General features: G+C 39.4%; 1 protein-coding gene across 10 annotated transcripts in view; it reads right to left on the bottom strand.

The window, feature by feature from the left end:
* Positions 1-18,936, bottom strand: part of LOC140458257 (ataxin-7-like protein 1) — a 247,119-nt gene that overhangs the window by 184,797 nt on the left and 43,386 nt on the right. For 5 of the 10 annotated variants that reach the window (XM_072552630.1, XM_072552631.1, XM_072552633.1 and 2 more), the window contains one exon: positions 7,812-7,916. The exons of the other annotated variants lie outside the window; for them this stretch is intronic. In XM_072552630.1, the coding sequence (XP_072408731.1) occupies positions 7,812-7,916 (105 nt within the window). The remainder of the gene's footprint in view (positions 1-7,811; positions 7,917-18,936) is intronic. 10 annotated transcript variants of the gene reach the window in all.

The raw sequence follows: 18,936 nt of genomic DNA, 5'->3' as shown, positions 1-18,936 counted from the left end.
GGCTGTTTTGCATCTTTCGGTTTTGCTGCCAGTTCTTGATGAGGCTGGGTCCTTAAATTAACAGGACCTGTTTGTCATGCAGCTCTCTGCAATCAAGTCATATGTCACCCGATTGCCCAAAAGTGGAAGTAGAAACCAATTTTTATTTAGAAAGTAGAAAAGAATACAAAGTGGCAATAAATACAGGCAAAGAGTTGTTGCTTTGTGCCGCATAATTGGAATGTAAATGGCATTAGTTTTCAAAGCAGTTTGTTTTCTCAAGTTTCTGCTCAAACTCAAGTTTAAATGTAAAATTTTGCATGCATCAGCTCGATTAGTCACTGCAATAGCAGGCAGTTTTCTTTTTAAAGTTACATTAAATATTATTCCTTGATATATTTAAGAATGGTAAACTGTTGCAGTTTTTAAAATTGGTTTTATCATAAAAATCATTTTTGATCAGAGAAACTACCTGCGAGCAATGAACTGAAGACAAACTATCGCAAAATCTGAAATTACTGTCTAACATTGTAGTAAAAGCAAAATACTGTGGATACCAGAAATCTGAAATATGAACACAGAAAATACTGGAGAAAACCAGCAGGTTTAGAAGTGTCTGTGGATATAGAAACAAAATTAATAGCTCAAGTCCAATATGGCTTCTTCACAACTATTACATTCTGAACAAAAGTCAAATCATAACTCAAAACACTGACTCTGTTTCTCTCTCTACAGATGATGCCAAACCTGATGAATTTTCTATATCTGTTCAGTACTGTGTTGACTTGGTGGGTTCGGCAGAAACTATTGCTGCATTCTCATAGGATTGGGTGACCTGTTTACTCAAAAGCTGCAAATGTTATAGGGCTGTAGTTTCAATCCTTCTGGTTATGTAATGTGACATGGAGCTGGAGTAGAGGCTGCCGAGAGGGAAAGCTCTGCAAGGTTCCCTCTGGCAAAGCAGAGCTGCACTCCTCCATGCTCTTGATAGAGATCGAAAACAGTATGCATCCCCTTCAGCACACTCCTATATGCTGTCTCATCAAAGTCTTCATGTGGGGTCCCTGAAACAGAGCTCATCTATGACATTGCCCTTTGAAGAGCAGGTAAGCAAACTAACCTTTCTCCTGGTCTGTCCGCAACCCACTTGTGCACAATGATTCATCACATGCAGATCTTGACTGGACATGAACCTCCAAGATATGTGCAGTGCCAGCCTCTGAGCTGGTGGCTGAGAGTGTCAGATCCAGCAAAGGGGCCTCTTCATTTGTGCAGTGGTGCTGCTCTCTTGCTATCTCCTGTTTCCGAGTGTGCAGCCGTTCTTGGGTGTCAGAAAGTTGATTTCAGGGAAGGATGCGTTGGGTGGAAAGCAAGAGCTCCACAGTCACACCATCAGCAGTTCACACATCATGCAAGGTTGCAGGAGAAGGGTGAATGTTGAAAAGCGCCATACAGTGGGAACATACCATAATTCTCAAAGTTCTCTGTAATGGCAGATGCCATGGGCTTTGCGAATTCTGCCATCTCTTCCACAGGACTCTGGAGCTGTAGGCATCCTTGTTCTCCAATGGTTCTGCTCTGTACCCTTCTATTACATTCTACCCAGTCCTGCAAGAAAGAGAGACAGAGAGCGAAAGAGGAAAAAGTCAGTGAGTGGATGACCCTTTGTTCTGCTGACATGCCTGCCACAGCTGAATAGCTGGATGCTGTGGAGGCAGCGGATATGCAGCTGGCATCGTTGGAATATGGGTGAGGTCAGGTGTCTAGATGTTTGACAAGAGTCTCAGGTGCCAGAAGTGCTACCAAGTGACTGACGGGGGAGTGGTGCAATGGATATGAGATGTCATGTGAAGGTGCATTCAAAGAACTTTACAGTCCTGATGAGATCATTACAATTTGCTGCACTGCTGCCAAATCCTTGGGTCCAGACCCCTTGCAGTGACCTACCTAGCCACCTACTCCCATTCTGGTTGGAGTGGCCCCACCCATAAAAAGCATGGCCGCCTTCCTACCGTTCATCTTCATCATTAAGGCCTTCTATACCACACCTATCAATGCAGAACTTTGTTTGGAATACCAGCAAAAGCATTCATCAGCAATCTCCTGTGACTGAACACAGCTTCTTTTAAAGAGAAAGACACTGCTTTTAGGCACAGAAAATCACTTGTATCACACGCCATCGGTGCACACTGTTCAATCTCCTGCTGAGTACTCAGGCAGACAGTAGAATAGAAACAAACATGAGAGAATGCTGGAGAAACTCTGCAGGTCTGACAGGATCGGTGGTGAGAGAAACAGAGTTAATGTTTTGAGTTTGGTATGACTCTGCTCCATAAATGGGAGAAGATCACATGGTCCACCAAGCCTGCTCTGCCATTCAATATGATCATGGCTTTAACTCCATTTTCCCAATTGTCCACCATATTCCTTGATTCCCTGAAAAACCAAAAAGTTGTCCCCAGCAGCCTTAAATATATTTAGTAGTGTGACATACCTGGGGTAGAAAAATCAAAAAAATCACAACTCTGAGTAAAGAAATTTCTGCTGACTCAGTCCTGAATGATCAATCCCTTTTCTGGAGACAATGCCCAGCGCCCAATGTTCTATATATTCCAGCCAGGAGAAACAACATGTCGTTGCCTGACCTGTCAAGCCATTGGGATCACCTCACACTTCTAAACTCCAAATCCTATAACACAAATTCACTCAGACTTCCTGGAACTAGAGGCTTGACCTATTTAGTACACCCTCGCCTCTTACACCAAAAGTGTTCCAAGTTATTGCAAGACTGAATTACTTTTGTACTTCAATATTCTTGCAATAAAACAGCAATGGCAAGTTGCTACAGTGCATCATATGGATGGTACATAGGATGCACCACTAGTAGCTGGGTATCAACGAAATAAACTGCTTTGCTCTGGATGACTCTAAACTTCCAAGTGTTGTTGCAGCTGCAGTCATTCAGACATTATACTACTGAATTGTGCTCAGAACTTGCTTCTTGTAGCAAAACAAAGTCTAGTTATGTTTCTGTTCGATTGTGACTTCCAGAAACTTGACCAGTGGGGGATTCAGCAACAGTGATGTCATTAAATGCCATTGGGAGGACAGTTTGACAGTCAGTATTATTGTCCAAATCTTTCTGCATGCAGACAACTGCTTCAGTTTGTGAGGAGTTGCAAGTGGCTTTGAACTTCTCCACTTCAGAACTTAGGATGAGGGAATTGATGAAGCAGCTAAACATGGTTGGTTTAGGAGGACTGCCCTGATGAACTCCTTCTGCAATCTCTTCAGGCTGTGATCAGTGGTCTCCAACAATTATTACAATCTTCTTTTGTGTCAGTATGAATTCCACATGTAGAAAATTCTGCCTTGATTCCCAGGGACTTCAATTTCGCCATTTTTTCTTGACCTCAACTCAATTGCTGTCTGACTTAAGAGTAGTCACTCAACCTGAACCACGGAATTTACACCCTTGATCCAAAGTAAAGAGCTCATGGTGTCCTGAGAACAACTTGACATCAGAAAGCAGGTTATCACTGTGGAGTTTTGAGGATACCTTTTGTTACACTGCTGCAGACAGAGTAGGTCGACGGTTCAATAACTGACCAGTACTCTTTTTGATGAATGGGACATAGTCGAGTAACTTCCTACTTTGTCAATACGTTCCAGTGCAATAGCTATACTGGAGCAGATTAGCTAGAAGCACATCTGGTTCTGGAACACAAATCTTCATGACTACAACCAGGCTGTTACTGGAGAACAGTATCCAGTACTTATAGCTGTTTATATGAATTGGTACTGGTGATGTTGGGGATATCAGGAGTCAGCTACTTGGCTGCAAGCAGAAGCGAGCACATTAGCCTCGTCTTCCGCACTCATGAAAAAGCATCTTCAAAAAAGGTTGCAAAGATGCGTAATAAAGCCAAGATGACTACCAGTGGAGCAATTAAGGTGGTTGGCCTTTCAAAGTGTTGGACCGTCTCAGATTTAAGAGCAGCCACCATAACTTTAGAACCTCCTTCTTACAAATGATAAATGGACTATTTTTAATTGAAGGGGAGAAAGATACAGAACTTAGACTCAATAAAACCATCCATATCAATTTGTGCAGACTCATCTTTTCCTTCAAAAAAATCCCAAAATACAGGCAAGAAGAAAAGGATAAAAGGTCACGTGAGCAACAAACTTCTAGGAATTAACATCACAGTTCATCACAGATGAAGTCCTGACAAGAACAGATTGCAATTTCAAAAGAATAAAAAAGGCAGTAGAGTCTAGTTTAGTTAAACATCAACCAAATGGTCGCAAGTTGAACAAAGTGCAACTGAAATCCCAAATCTCATTCTTCCATATATTTAAGCTGAAAAAACAACTTACATCTGTACCATAAAAGTCATCCTGCTCAAGAACCAATTGCAGTATTATCGGACATCAGTCATCTTGATTAAAATGTAATTGTATTAATGCTCATTCACACAAAGTGCATATCTAAACATTGAAAATTAGATGCTAGAATTTCTATATAATCTATGGACAGAAAATACCCCAAGACATGGCAAGGCTGTTGCCACAGCCCTTTATTTAGTCAAGTCATAAAATACTACAGCAAACAGCACAAGCTATTAATTTTGTCTCAATTTTTTTCATCTTCTATTAAATTCTGTTAGAGTTATTGTCAATGGCAGAGGAGGTCATTCAGCCCATCTAGTCAGTGCCAACTTCCCAATGGAGAAATCCTACTAGTCCCTCACTCGATTTCCCAGCCCTGTAAGTTTTATTTGTTTCAAATACCTATCTAATATCCTTTTCAAATTATGGATAATTTCAGCTTCTACCACCCGTATGGGCAGGGATTTCCAGATCTTTACCATTTTCTACAGAAAAAAGGTTTGTCCTCAAAATCCCTCCACATCTCCTGTCGAAAATCTTAAATACATATCCCCTGTTCAACTAAGAGGAAGTTTTTTTTCCTTGTCTACTTCATCTAAACCTTGTTTTAAGTTGTACAGCTCCATTAATTACTCCTCAATTTTCTTTACTGCCAGCAGAATAATCTCAGCCTTTTCAATCTAACCTTGTAATTAAACACACCACCATCTTTTGTACAATAACTTCATTTAGGAAGCACAAGATCCCATACATTTCACCAACCACTCTCTCCAATGGTGTCTCATATATACAAAGATCAAATTATACCCCGAGACCCTCCATCTCAGTACACATTTTAGAACTGTACCATTAAATCAACTTTGCCGCTCACTATCCCTTTTGCCAAAATGCTTCTCAGTTTTAAATTCCAACTGCCGATTATCTGTCTATTCTGCTTGTCTATGTCCTGATTCAGGCAATTCATACGTCACTGTTTACTACTCCTTCAAGTTTGGGATCATTGTCAAATTTTGAAACTTTACTCCATATTCCAAGATTCGAGGCTTTTAAATCTCATAAAAAAGTGGCCCTAGCACTAGCCCTTGGGGAACACCACTTGGTTCCCCATCACTCTCCACTCTGTAAAACAAACATTTGAAATAACCTTTCTATCCTTACACCAATTTTTATCCTATTGGATTTGTTTGGTTGCAAGGGGTTCAATTTTATGTGAGCTTTCATCCTCCTATTTCAAGGATTTCAATTTTACATGGTACCAGAAATATTTGTCCTATAATACATACATTATATTAATACTATATACTAATGTATTAGTATTTTTAGTTTTCACTAACACATGGAGCTTTGGATATTCGCAACTCCAAGGCATCATTGCATAATACCACAAAATATTAATTTAAAACTAAAGCATCTTTCAATGTGATTTGTTTACTTCAAAAAATGTTTAAGCAATGAATTCAGCAACACTGAAATAGAGTTTGTTATTCTTCTGTTATTGAGATTCGTGACACTCTGAAATAATAGTAAAGGACGCCTAATATTTCAGCCAAGTCACCAAGAAGCAGAAATGTCCTTCCTGTGTGAATCCCAGTCATGAGAAATCTTGAAATGCGAATTGAAGCATAGGACAACTTGGATTAGAACTTAGTACACCAATCAAATAAATGGCTGATGCAAGCCCAGTTTTACAGTTTGTGGAATTACTGTTGTCAATATTAGGAATGCTTTTTCAAAATTTCAGTAGCTGTTGGTAAGTATCAAGGCTATCCGTATACATTTTGCTATTTACAGCTCCTGAAACCCTTGTTGCTGATATTTATAGGTATAATGTTGTGCAGCATTTTTGCATCCAATATTTTCGCAGGACTAAGAACTGACTGAAAACGCACATATTAAAAGAATGGGTAAAGGGGCATAACTCAAGTACAGTAATCATTCATCTGCTCATATCTATTCTGTGCTATAGCAATTCAAGAAATTCTTGAAATTAATGTGTATTTCAATAAATTCCAGTCAATGAACTAAACGTTGTGCTGTTGCTGAATGGAAACACCAGAGAATGGTTTTAGCTGTTTGCTAAGTAATTACATAAAGATGATTATAAAAATGTTCGCAAAACAAAAAAAAAGTGTAAAATGCATTTACTAATTATTTAGGTAGGATTATATAATTTTATCTGTTTCAAATTTTTGGAATAGACATCAAATTAAATATTAAGCAAGTCATCAGCTTACCATACTGGTTAGTATAGCCCAAATAAAGTACAATACATAATGTTCATATCCTGTTCTTTACAAGGTCTTTGACATTGTTGAAACAGTTTGTTTATTGGTTTAATGTTTGGTCGATTGTCATTTATCAGATGAAGAACAAAAGAGAGTTTATTCAATGCACATAATGTAAAAGCACTCAATAGATACTCGAGTTGCGAATGGCCACATGTTTAATTATCGAACAGTAATCTTTCTCCATCCAAAAGATTCAAACAACCAGTTGCAAATTTCTAACAGAAAATAAAGATTGTCTGTGACTAAACTAACAGATACATTTCATCTATAGGAGAGTAAAGGAGGAGATGTGGTCATGACAAAGCTTAAATTTGTGCATTGTATAGAGTGATCCCAACTTTTTAATAAGTTATAGCATTAACTGTACTCAAAAATAGCATTCTGGTTTTACCAACTGATCTTAATTCACACTACTGAGCATTGCTACTGCATGGTCTTAACTCCACTGGATGGATTCTAAGAAGCAGGTACACAAGTGATTAATTTAATTAACTCAACAACAATGAAAGTTCCATAACGTTTCTGTGAAGAATAACAGTCGATACTTTTGCTAAACTCAAAAATCGGAATGGCTCAATTGTTCAATGATAAAATCCATCAGATATTAGTCTTAATTACAAAGATAACCAGTCACTTTCACAAAAATTATGATCATTTGTTTACCTCAAAATTGTAAAAATGTCAGGCTAAATTTATTTAATTATTCAATGGCACTGCCAAAACATGTAGACACTGCTTACAGATCAAGATCCAGCTAATAAGAAATAAGAATTAAGTGTGCTGCAAAACTTCAGTCAAGTTAACATTAAGCAATATCATAAACGTCATTTACTAAACTTATCAGTGGAAAATGCACCCATAGTTTCTTCATATTGTGTAACCTAAACGACTACAATAGGTTTTTTTCCCAAAACAAAACTTATCCAAATGAATTTACTATTCAGTTTCTGTTTCTTTATTATCTGAACTGACTAGGGTCCAATATCAAAGATTTTATTGTTTTCCACAGATGCAGTATGAGCAAGAAAGATATTTTAGATCTAGGTGACCAAACCTCAACTCAGCTCATCACAAACAGGGGTCTTGTTGGTTGTCACCCAGCAAGATGTACCTCTGCAAAGATCATTTGCATAGAACTATTCTGTAGCTTACCGCAATGCCCATTGAAAGCTTGTGGCTTGACTACCTGGTTGCAGTGACTGCATACAACTAGGTAAAATTCATCATGAGCTGGACAGTGGCCAAACAAGTGCATATCTGTAACAGAAAGAATTTGTGTCATTGTGCTGCAGAGTTGTACATTCCAATATTACTGAGCATGCACAGTGGAAGACACAATAAAATGGACTTCTGATCCAGTGTTTTTCAGACTCTTGGTGTTTTTAATAGGCACATTGATAATGATAGTTATAAATTAACCATTTTGATAGGTAATAGTGGATAGTGCAAGGTGGCAAATGGGCAGGTTGTGTGGGTGCTGGATGTGCAGAGGTTACATAATCAACAATGGCCTTACAATGGCCAAAGATGAAACTATTTAAGCAGGCAATTTTTTTTATATAGTGTTGTGACCTCACAATGTGCTATCTTTATTTTCTTGTAATTTGTGAAGTTAAAGTTCTTACCATGGTGACAATCTTGCTATTTGGAATTTTCACTTTCGATCACTACCACCAATCTATCTCCATTAACATTGCAGCCATAGCTGAGAATTTCAACTAATTCTCCCCAAATAAAAATAGGTTGGGTTGGCTTGAGGGTTACTATGGATAAAGAGCTAAAGTCGGAACCCTATCCTTTTTAAAGCATGTGAATAGAATGCAGGTGACAAACCCATTCCAAGAAGATAGGCTGATATTTTAAACATCATCTTAAGAATGGGTACCTTATTTCTATCTATCATTTGAAACTAGCTGGGCCTCATTACTGCCTAGCCTAGCTATCCCCATCTGCATTGGGCTACACTCATACAAGTTCCAATCTCCTCCAACCTTTGCTACCCTGAGACATTCAATGGCCTGTAACTCTGGCCTCCCAAAGAGGTCCCTGATCTTAACTCCACCTCACCAATAATTAGATCCCCACTCCGGCCATCCCCGAGGCCTCTGATCGTACTCCACACTCACCCACCCTCTGTCAAAACAACCTGGTCCTCAAACTTATTTGGTTCTACAGAACCTTCAATCTTCCCCAATCCCTCCCAGACAGGTCTCTGAACCAATTGATGTCCTCCCATTGAGGCATCCAGTCACTTATCCAACCTTTCCAATATCTCCAATATCCCATCAACCACCAGGTAACATCTTTTAACGTCTTCACTTCTCAAAAACCTCTGACCATGGGGATAGGTTTTTCCAAACCACATCCCGATCATCATCATGCCCAACTAAAGCATTTGATCACTGTCTGCACTGAAAACTTTGATGACCATCTCTATGACCACCCACCTCAACTCAAAGCCTCTGACCACCTTCCAGCCCAAAGAGTTCAGATGCTTGTGCAGCTTCTTCCATTCCAAGGGTCTCTGATCTCCCATCCCTTCTCGACTTCAAGGACCCAAGATTAAGCCCCTGTTCAGTGCATGAGGGTCAGAACCCCCATTACCTGTCCCATTTAAAACGAATGAGGGACTACATTCAGGCAGGTTAGAATAGAACTTAAAAATGTGTTGCTGGAAAAGTGCAGCAGGTCAGGCAGGAGAATAGACTTTTCGGGCATAAGCCCTTCTGAAGAACGTCGATTCTCCTGTTCCTTTGATGATGCCTGACCTGCTGTGCTTTTCCAGCAACACATTTTTAAGCTCTGATCTTCAGCATCTGCAGTCCTCACTTTCTCCCAGCTTAGAATAGAAACTGAGCCGAAACAATCAGACCAGTTTCCAGGTGGGGAAGCTGTCAGTCAAGTTGCAGACAATATTGTGGAGTTAAAACCTCAATTTGCAGCCACTCCTCACCACACTCCTGGCAGGTCAAAAAATTTGAAATTCTACCTGTAACATCTTGCTCTTTTAACTATTTGATCAGAAATGTCAAAGATATCAAATAAGTAAAAGATAATTATCTATTCAAAGTTTGTGAGAAGATTTGTAGCTCGGGTGCTCGTTGTTGTGGTTCTGTTTGCCGAGCTGGGAATTTGTGTTGCAGATGTTTCGTCCCCTATCTAGGTGACATCCTCAGTGCTTGGGAGCCTCCTGTGAAGTGCTTCTGTGATGTTTCCTCCGGCATTTATAGTGATTTGTACCTGCCGTTTCCGGTTGTCAGTTCCAGCTGTCCGCTGCAGTGGTCAGTATATCCATGAACACCAACTAGCCACGAAACGACATGACCAGCTATCCTTAGTAGCCACACACTCAGATGACAAGCAACATGATTTCCACTGGGACAACACTACTATTATAGGACAAGCCAAACAGAGAACAGCCAGGGAATTCCTAGAGGCATGGCACTCATTCACAGATTCAAATCAATAAGCACATCGACCTGGACCCAATATACCGACCCCAGCAGCGGACAGCTGGACAGCTGTCAGCTGACAGCAGACAGCTGGAACTGACAACCAGAAGCGGCAGGTACAAATCACTATAAATGCCGGAGGAAACAACACAGAAGCGCTTCACAGGAGGCTCCCAAGCACTGAGGATGTCATCTAGACAGGGGACAAAACATCTGCAATACAAACTCCCAGCTCGGCGAACAGAACCACAATAATTATCTATACCAGAAAATCTGATTATTTGAAAGGTTTCCCAGCAGTCAGCCAAAATAAAAAAAAATTGTCAACGCTTGGTATCATGTAATTACAACACTTACCGGTACCATATATGAAAGTTGTAAATGACAATTTTACGAAACTTTTTTTAAACAAATAGACATTACAATAATAAATTGGGTTGGCACACTGTCCTGTTCTTTGAATCAAGCTGAAACTGTCCAATGAAAATTTAATTTACAGTCAAAGTTATTTTGAAAAGTCTAAATGCAATCCTTTGGATGCAGGCCAAAGCACAAAGCTGCCTACAATTTTGTGCCAATTTCCCTCCAAAGTCATAAAAGGTTGCTAGTGGTAAGAAACACAGTTCAATGCAATTTTGGCAGAGATGAAACACCCTTCTGCACCAAGGCTAAATTCAGCCCGGAAATAAACTTTCATTGCCACATTTTGTCATCAGCAAGAATGCTTCAACCACTTCAATCAATGCCCACATCCAATCCTACCTGTGCTTACACTGTGAAACATTGATTGGGTTTCTCTCAGCTCCTAAAAAGCTGCGACAACTCACCCATCATGAATTTCAACCTGTTCCCAAATACCAGCATGTACATCCCATCCACATAAAACCCACTCAACCTTGATCTGGTTCTCTGTCCGCCAATGCACTAATTACAATGCTCTTGGCCTCATTTGTAAGCCCTCCATTGCTTGACTCACCCAGACCAAATAATCTCTTCTAAATCAGGTTGAAGATACTTTTCTTCAGCCTTCTGTGCTTCCCTCTGTCCCATCAAGAACTGTAGCCTATTTAGCTACAGCAATTAAACAGTTTGGAATATCTCATTTGAGTATATTTGACAACAGTTCTGATTTATTTTATATCTTTAATGTAGGACAATATTGCACTGAAGGCATAATCATAAAGACTGATGATAAACAAAAGAAAGAGGGAGAAAGGAAGGTGGATAAAAACTTAGCCAACACTATAAAGATCTTAAAAGGAGGATCGGAGTTCGACGAGGTAAAGGAGTTCAGTTAAGCAAATGCATCAGTGTTGGATTCAACAAACGAGGGAGAGAATGATATACAAGAGGTTACAGTAAGAGGAACATGTTTTTGAGCAAGGACACGGTTAAAAACTCTCAGTTCATCCTTCAAATCTATTCAAAGTTCATCTCTCTAAACGAGCGATAATTTTCCTTTGCAAACCATCTCTCTCTCTCATTTAGTTTACATCTTTTGACTGTGTTTGGGAGCATTCTTTACATGAAAGGTGCACGATAAATGTAAGATGCTGTTATATCGGTTTGTGCTTCACACCAACACAGACTTCCTGAATTTGGTTTACTAGGAGACCCATTGGTCCTACCAGTGTGATGGCGGAACTAGAATGCTGATCCATTAATCATGGCCACCCAGGCATCTGTCTTAACCTCAACCCTTATCAACTTATACACTCAAAAGTTACATCCAGGTCCTGTAAGTTTATCTATGCAGGAAACATCTACTGAGACTTACTAACTCAGCCTTTCCTGAAACAGGAACATATTTAACAATGATAGTGCAAAGTTGGGCACTAGCTGCAAGGCATGATTACAGAGAATCAGCAAACAACCTTTAGCATAATCCACAATCATAATACTAGTGTTAGGAGTGAAGTGTGCATCACCCTGGATAATCCAAGACTGAAACATAATGCCAACCCCATTTAACTAGGCACTGACCTTGACAGAACGCTCAAGGCACAGAAGGTGCCTAATCGTGCAGGTGACCCAAAGAACCATTGCTCTTGCCATCACATCCTGCATCCAGTTTGACATCAATCTGCCTTCACCAAACCCATTGTGGTGTAACTCAACTCCAACAATTACCACTGGCAATCTTCAAATCAACTCCGCTTTCCTGACTCTCAGTCTTGAGCAGCATGCTCATCACCTGACATCAGGAGGGTAACTGCAATAAGCAAGCTACTGGAGGTGGTCTACTCCAACTCAAGCCCACTTTCACTTCCCTCATGCATCCTGCATGGTTAACTCACCACACTGAGTAACAGCAAAGAATCTATGGTATAAAGTATAGGAGGAGAAAACCCCAAATCACTTTCTCAATGACGACCTTACTGCTTGCCCACGTGGCTTTAAACTCCAATGACAAAAGCAGGAATGGTTAGGCAAATGATCTGTGCCTTATTATTAGGTAATCTTACCAAACAGTTGTGCCATGAAACAAAGGTTTCCTTCCACTAATACTTCACTCCTCTTTCGATAAACCTCAATATGTTTTTGCTTTCCAAATTATTTGTTCGACAAATTTGAAGATGATTACAAATTTGAGTTTTATTTTATAATGTTATTTTGGATACTTGGCATTTTTGTTTAAGCTGAATTCTTGCTTTGCACTTCAGGCCATTCAGTATGGCTTTGCTGCATCAATCAGGTGCTTCTCGTCAATAACTTTCATTATTCACACACGACATAAACTACCACTTCTTGGCAATCATTTGGACAAAGAAAATCAGTGGCTCACAACACAATTTAAAAATTAATAAGGAATTAAAAGATATATTTAATGCTCCCAGTGTTTAAACATTCATGATGGATACAAACTCACATTCATCACATTACCAACATTCTTGTTTTAAAATATTCTTCTGTTATAATTCTAAATCAAAATCAGTTTCCAATTTTTCTGATTAATATTGTCCTTTAAGTTTCTAATGTAGAGTTATTTATGTGGCTGTATAACCAGATCAGGTTGCAAATGGAAACAAGAAAAGAAAAATCATAAGTGACATAAGTTGGTCTCTTGAAAACCAAATTAGCAAACTATTTTTCTACAAATTCCAGTAATTCCATATTGTTGAATTGATTTATCCTCTCACACCCAAAAAACTCTATTTTATCCAGAAAATCATAATTACAGCTCCAAAAGGAGATCACTGAGCCCATCATGTCCAAGCTAGCTTCTCAAAAAATTCTACCCAAACAGCCCTACCTGTTTTTTTTCCCCAAAAACCTGGTAATTCTCTCTTTTCAAATAAATAAATTCCCTTCAGAATTTGCTATTTAATCTACTTCCACTACTTGTTCATTTCAGAAAATAACTGTTTGCCACACAAAACAAAATTCTCAACTCCCTCAGGCTCTTTTTCCAATTGGCTCAAACCTTTACCCTCTGGTGGTGACCAAGTCACCCTCACATGGAGAGAGTTTCTTATATTTATTCTTACAAAATCTATTGTGATTTAAAATCCTTTATTAAATTTTCCATACATCTTCTCTGATTCAAAGATAACAACGAAAAGTCACCAACTTGAGACATTATCTCTGCTTCTTGCTTTGCAGATAATGCCCAATTGGATTTGTCTCTGGCAGTTTGTCTTTTTTTCTCAATCATAGTTTCTCCAGTCTTTTCACACAAATGAAGACCTTAAACATTTGTATCAATCTTTTTGCGAACCTCTCCAATGTATTAAAATCTTTCCTAAATAATGCAACTCAAAACTTAACACAATTCTTCAGTTGAAGCCTAGCTAGTAAGATATAAAGTCTTACCAGTAACTTCCTTGTTTTGGTACCCAGAGGTTCATACTTCTTGACTCAAAGAGTTCCTTTCAGAATTGCTCTCCTAAGCAGGCTTAGGAGTTGCAGCTGGAGTTTTTGTTACTTTCAAAGACTAAAGAGTGAATAATAAATACATAACAGATTTGCCTGACAACTACAGGAATCCTTATATCAGTTAGTTATGTTCAATACGAGAGAGTTGTGTCAAAGTCTTCGAACACACTGAAGAAGGAGTGATAGTAAGTTTATTAATTCCATATAAGACTGCAATAATATAGTAAATAATTTTGTGGACTGTAGGAAGCTAAAAGATGACACAGATGAGGCAGCAAATGAAACCCAATGCTGAAGTAGGAGAAAGTAGAGGTTTACCAGATGCTGAAGTGGGAAAATATATGTATGAATACTTTGACAATTTTTTTTTGTCAGAGTAATAGGGAAATTTGATGAATATGTTTAAAATTTATAAAATAATCAAAAAAGGTAGAAACTACATAGGATAAGAACTAAAAAAACATAAGTCCAAAATCCCTTTCATTCATCTTCTCCATCCTGGTAGATGGATGATATTATGACAATGGAGCTATTGATTAATCATACTGTTAAATTTCTACTAATGAGCCTGTTACAGATCTATAAATGGCATGAAGAAACCCCTCGGGGTGAAGGACCAAAGCCATGTTTTTACTCCCAAGATTGCTGTGGTTACCAAAAGATATTTCACAAATTATTCAGATACTTTTAGAACAGACTGTCCAGAACTAGGGGTAGATAAAATTAAATACAAGTCCTTTAGGATAGAGAGTGGAGAAGCTTCCTTTTCAGACAAAACTAGGAAGCGTCGATTATACTATTACAGTTAGCAGAAGTTGTCAATATTTAAGAATAAGCTGCACAAGTGATTGAAGAAAAAGCAGAATAAAGGCATATGGAAACATGACGAGACAGGACTTGGACTTCAAGCTGTCAGAGACTAGGGGATTTGCACATTGGACTACCCTTCATATTGTTTACACCTGTATTTTGAGTACTGGTATTACGAATTTCCAGGACAACAGTGACGCAGTGATAATGTCACTAGTTAGTAACCAGTGATCCAGGCTAATGATCTAGGAACATGATGTCAAGAGTCTAATTGAATACTCCCCATTTTCCTGGATCAATGCAGGAACAACACTCAAGAAACTTGACACCATCCGAACTTGATTGTTAAAATAGGGCAAAATAGCCCATTTGATTGCCACCGCATTCATAAGCATCCACTCACTTCGCCACCGATCTTTAACAGCAGCAGTGTGGACTACCGACAAAATGCACTGCAGAAATTCACCAAAGAAGCTTAGCACCTTCCAAACCCACAGCCACTTCTAAGGCCAAGAGCTGCAGATATGGGAGTATCAACACTTCCAAGTTCCCTCTTAACCACTCACCATCCTAACTTGGAAACATATCAGTGTTCCCCCACTGTCACTGGGTCAAAATCCTGGATCTCCCTCCCTAAGGGTCCACTGATGATAAGTGGACTGCAGTGGTTCAAGAAAGCAGCTCACCACTACCTTCTCAATGGGAACTAGGGACAGGTAATAAACACTTTCACAGACCACGAGTGCAAGTGATGGAATTAAAGTTCAATTAACAAATAATTCTGGAACTAAACTCATCACAGTAACGGTGACAAAGAAACTCTCAGTGATTGCCATTAAAAACCCATCTGGTTCACTAAGGGCCTTTAGGGAAGGAAATCTGCCATCGTTACCTGGCCTGGACTGGCTTACACATGGCAGCAGACAATGTGGTTAATGCTACCACCCTCTAAATTGGCTTCAGAGGCCACTCAGGTCAAGGACAATGAGGAAAGCAACAAATGCTGGCTTTGTCAGCAACCCCATATTCCATGAAAGACTAAACTTACAATAAACTGGTGTGCTGATATTGTGCACAGTTTTGGGCCCCATATCTCAGGAAGGACGTACTGTCCTCAGAGAGTGTTCAGGAGGTTCACAAGAACAGTCCCAGAAATGAAAAGCTTAACGTATGAGGAATGTTTGAGAGCTTAGAAGGATGAGGGTGGGGATCGAATTATAACATACAGAATAGTAAATGGCCTGGGCGGAATACATGTTGGGAAGATGTTTATATTGGAGGGAGAGACTAGGGCCCAAGGGCACAGTGTCAGAATAAAGGGAAGACTGTTTAGAATGGAGAGAAGGAGAAACTTCTTCAGTCAGAGTGGTGAATCTATGGAATTCATTGCCACAGAATGCTGAGAAGGCCAGGTCATTTAGTATATTTAAGATTGAGATAGACAGGTTCTTGAGTATCAAAGGGATCAAGGATTACAGGGAGAAAGCGGAAGAATAGGGTTGAGAAACTTATCAGCCATGATTGAATAGTGGAGCAGACTCAATGGGCTGAATGGCCTTACTTCTGCTCCCATGTCTTAGGGCCTTAGGATATCTGGAGATCTGAAGCTTTGCAGCTCTGCTCTTCTGAGCTGCCCTTCCACTTTTTAAACTTGCTGACAAATACTTCCCTTTTCACAAAAGGTTCCACTTGAATGGAAGGCAGCTCCACATTGATGCACCTTCCCCTTGGTCAGGCCTCACCTGGATATTGATACATACCTCTGACTAGGCCTGCGATCAGTGTGCACCACGTTCTTAATTTGCAAGCTAAGAATGAAATCCATTCAGAGGCGTGTAAGTGTATCACACAGCTCTTTAATAAGCTGATTCGACTTCTTATCATTTCAGCATTGCCACCTCACTGTCTCTCCATTGGATGGCAAAATGCAACCAGAATTCCAACATCAAGCATCCAAAATCCCTGCACAAGTCAAAGACCCAGCCCCCAGTCTAAACCAGTACCAGCAGAAAACCTCAGTAACAATCCACTTCAGCCAACATCTTCAATATAATTTCAAACACAATAAGAATTAATACTAAAAGTAGCTTTAATCAAATAATCCTGATACGTATTCAGATATTCAGTGTCTCTAGAATAGTCTCATGAGTTAGGAGCAAAATAAATGTCTCCCTATTTGGAACAGCAATAACTGACAGTTTCTTACGCTTTCTGGAAAATTACTGTAGTTTTTATAGAAAATGAACAACTGGTAATTTATCACATATAATGTGAAGAAAAATTCAGTGCGAAATAGAATTCCAGAAAAAAGCCGCAACATGATAAGAAGTTATCTTGCTCTGGCAAACTCAGGGAATTGAAAGAGGAGATTTCTGCAGTAACTCACCGCTTGCTACAACTTGTCTGTTCAGAAGAAGCTTATAAAATCATAGAATCCCTACAATGTGGAAGCAGGCCATTTGGTGCATTGAAACCACACTAACCCTCTGAAGAGCATCCCACCCAGAACCACTCCTCTATCCCATCCCTGTAACCTTGCATTTCCCATGGCTAACCCACCTAAAGTGCACATGCTTGGATACTGAGAAATAAGCATGGACAATCCACCTAAACCTGCACATCTTTGGACTGTGGGAGGAAACCAGAGCACGTGCAAGAAACCTATGGAGACGCAGGGAGAACGTGCAAACTCTGGAAGGCTGGAATCGAACTTGGGTCGCTGGCACTGTGAAGCAGCAATGCTAACCACTGAGCCACAGTGGTGTTCCACCATTATATCTGTTTGCAATGTAACTTTTTACAACACGTGCTTCTGCTAATAACATTCACCCTGCACAAAGATAAACGAAAAATGATATCAAGTATAGTGTGCTACAATGCAATAATGCCTCTGCGTTCCACTTTAGCTCTACACTCAGACTCCAAACAAACCACATCTGCAAAGGTCAGTTCTTCCAGGAACAGGGACAAACAAGATTGATAAAGCTCCTCAGACCATTGTTCTCTTGATTACAGGATGACATTTACGCCAGGTTGTGCTTTTCTGCCACGCGACTGAACAGGCCAATTCCTACTTCAAGGCAATGGAATCCAGAGTGCAGATATGTTTCCTTTCTACCTTTTCTGTCACCCCTTTACTCGTCATAAAGCGTTTGGACTTAAACTATGATGATCTTGATGGACAAACTGTTAACATTTGAACAATATGTGAAAGCTTCTTCTAGTTACTAATGTCAATGCTGGTGCATCGCAGTGTTTCAAAGTATTTCTGTAGCATTCTCTTTGGCCACTCTTGAACTTTAGCCATTTAAGAGTTGATTAAACTGGATCTGATAGATAAGAAACTTGATGGCAATCCAGTGTCTCGTGGTTGTAGTTGATTCTGCAGGAGTTTTGACGGAATAGAACTCGCTTCAAGAAGGACATCAGCATTTGCTCGACATTCCTTTCACTGAATCCAGAGAATGCAGCCCAGGCATTGCTGATGGAATTTCTCTCATGCTTTCATATGCCACGGCTGAACTGGAATGTCGCAATGACAAATGCACTCTACACTGGGACTTTTGTTGACTTGTAGAGGTATTGTTGTCAAACACTTACTGCCATAGGTGTATAAAAGGTTGAGATGACAACTGATCAGGTGTTAGATTTCATCATCAAGTGTGGTCTTTTGAGAAAGATGACTCTACCTTAGACACCACACTAACTGCATTCTGCAAATTTCATCATGCGTAATTCATATTATTTTGCCTTTTGCCATTCTTTTGAGCACTTACTAATTTATTTAGAATATGTATGTTAAATTTAGAATGTGAGGAACGTCAAAATGTTCCAAAACATATGTTACGAAAGATTTCAGTATACAATTGAACAGCTCACATCCAGGGAGTCTTCTTTGAGAACAACCTCTGAATTATACTGTCAATCGTTGCTCATTTGATACTTGAAAGAAATTTGCCAAAACTAAACATCAGATGATAAGATTTTCCACTTTGGGCACAAGAGGAAAATTGCAAATAAACGGGGCACTTTTTTTTTCCAAATTAAGCTTTTGTTCAATTTCCACTCAGATTCACTTGAAAATGACTACTAGGACATCAGTCAACTCGACTAATGCAACTGAGTACTTAAAAAGCAAA

The sequence above is a fragment of the Chiloscyllium punctatum genome, chromosome 32 (genome assembly GCF_047496795.1).
Source record: "Chiloscyllium punctatum isolate Juve2018m chromosome 32, sChiPun1.3, whole genome shotgun sequence".
NCBI lineage: Eukaryota > Metazoa > Chordata > Chondrichthyes > Orectolobiformes > Hemiscylliidae > Chiloscyllium > Chiloscyllium punctatum.
Note: the sequence above shows the minus strand (reverse complement) of the source record. Positions and strands in the feature narration are given on the sequence as shown.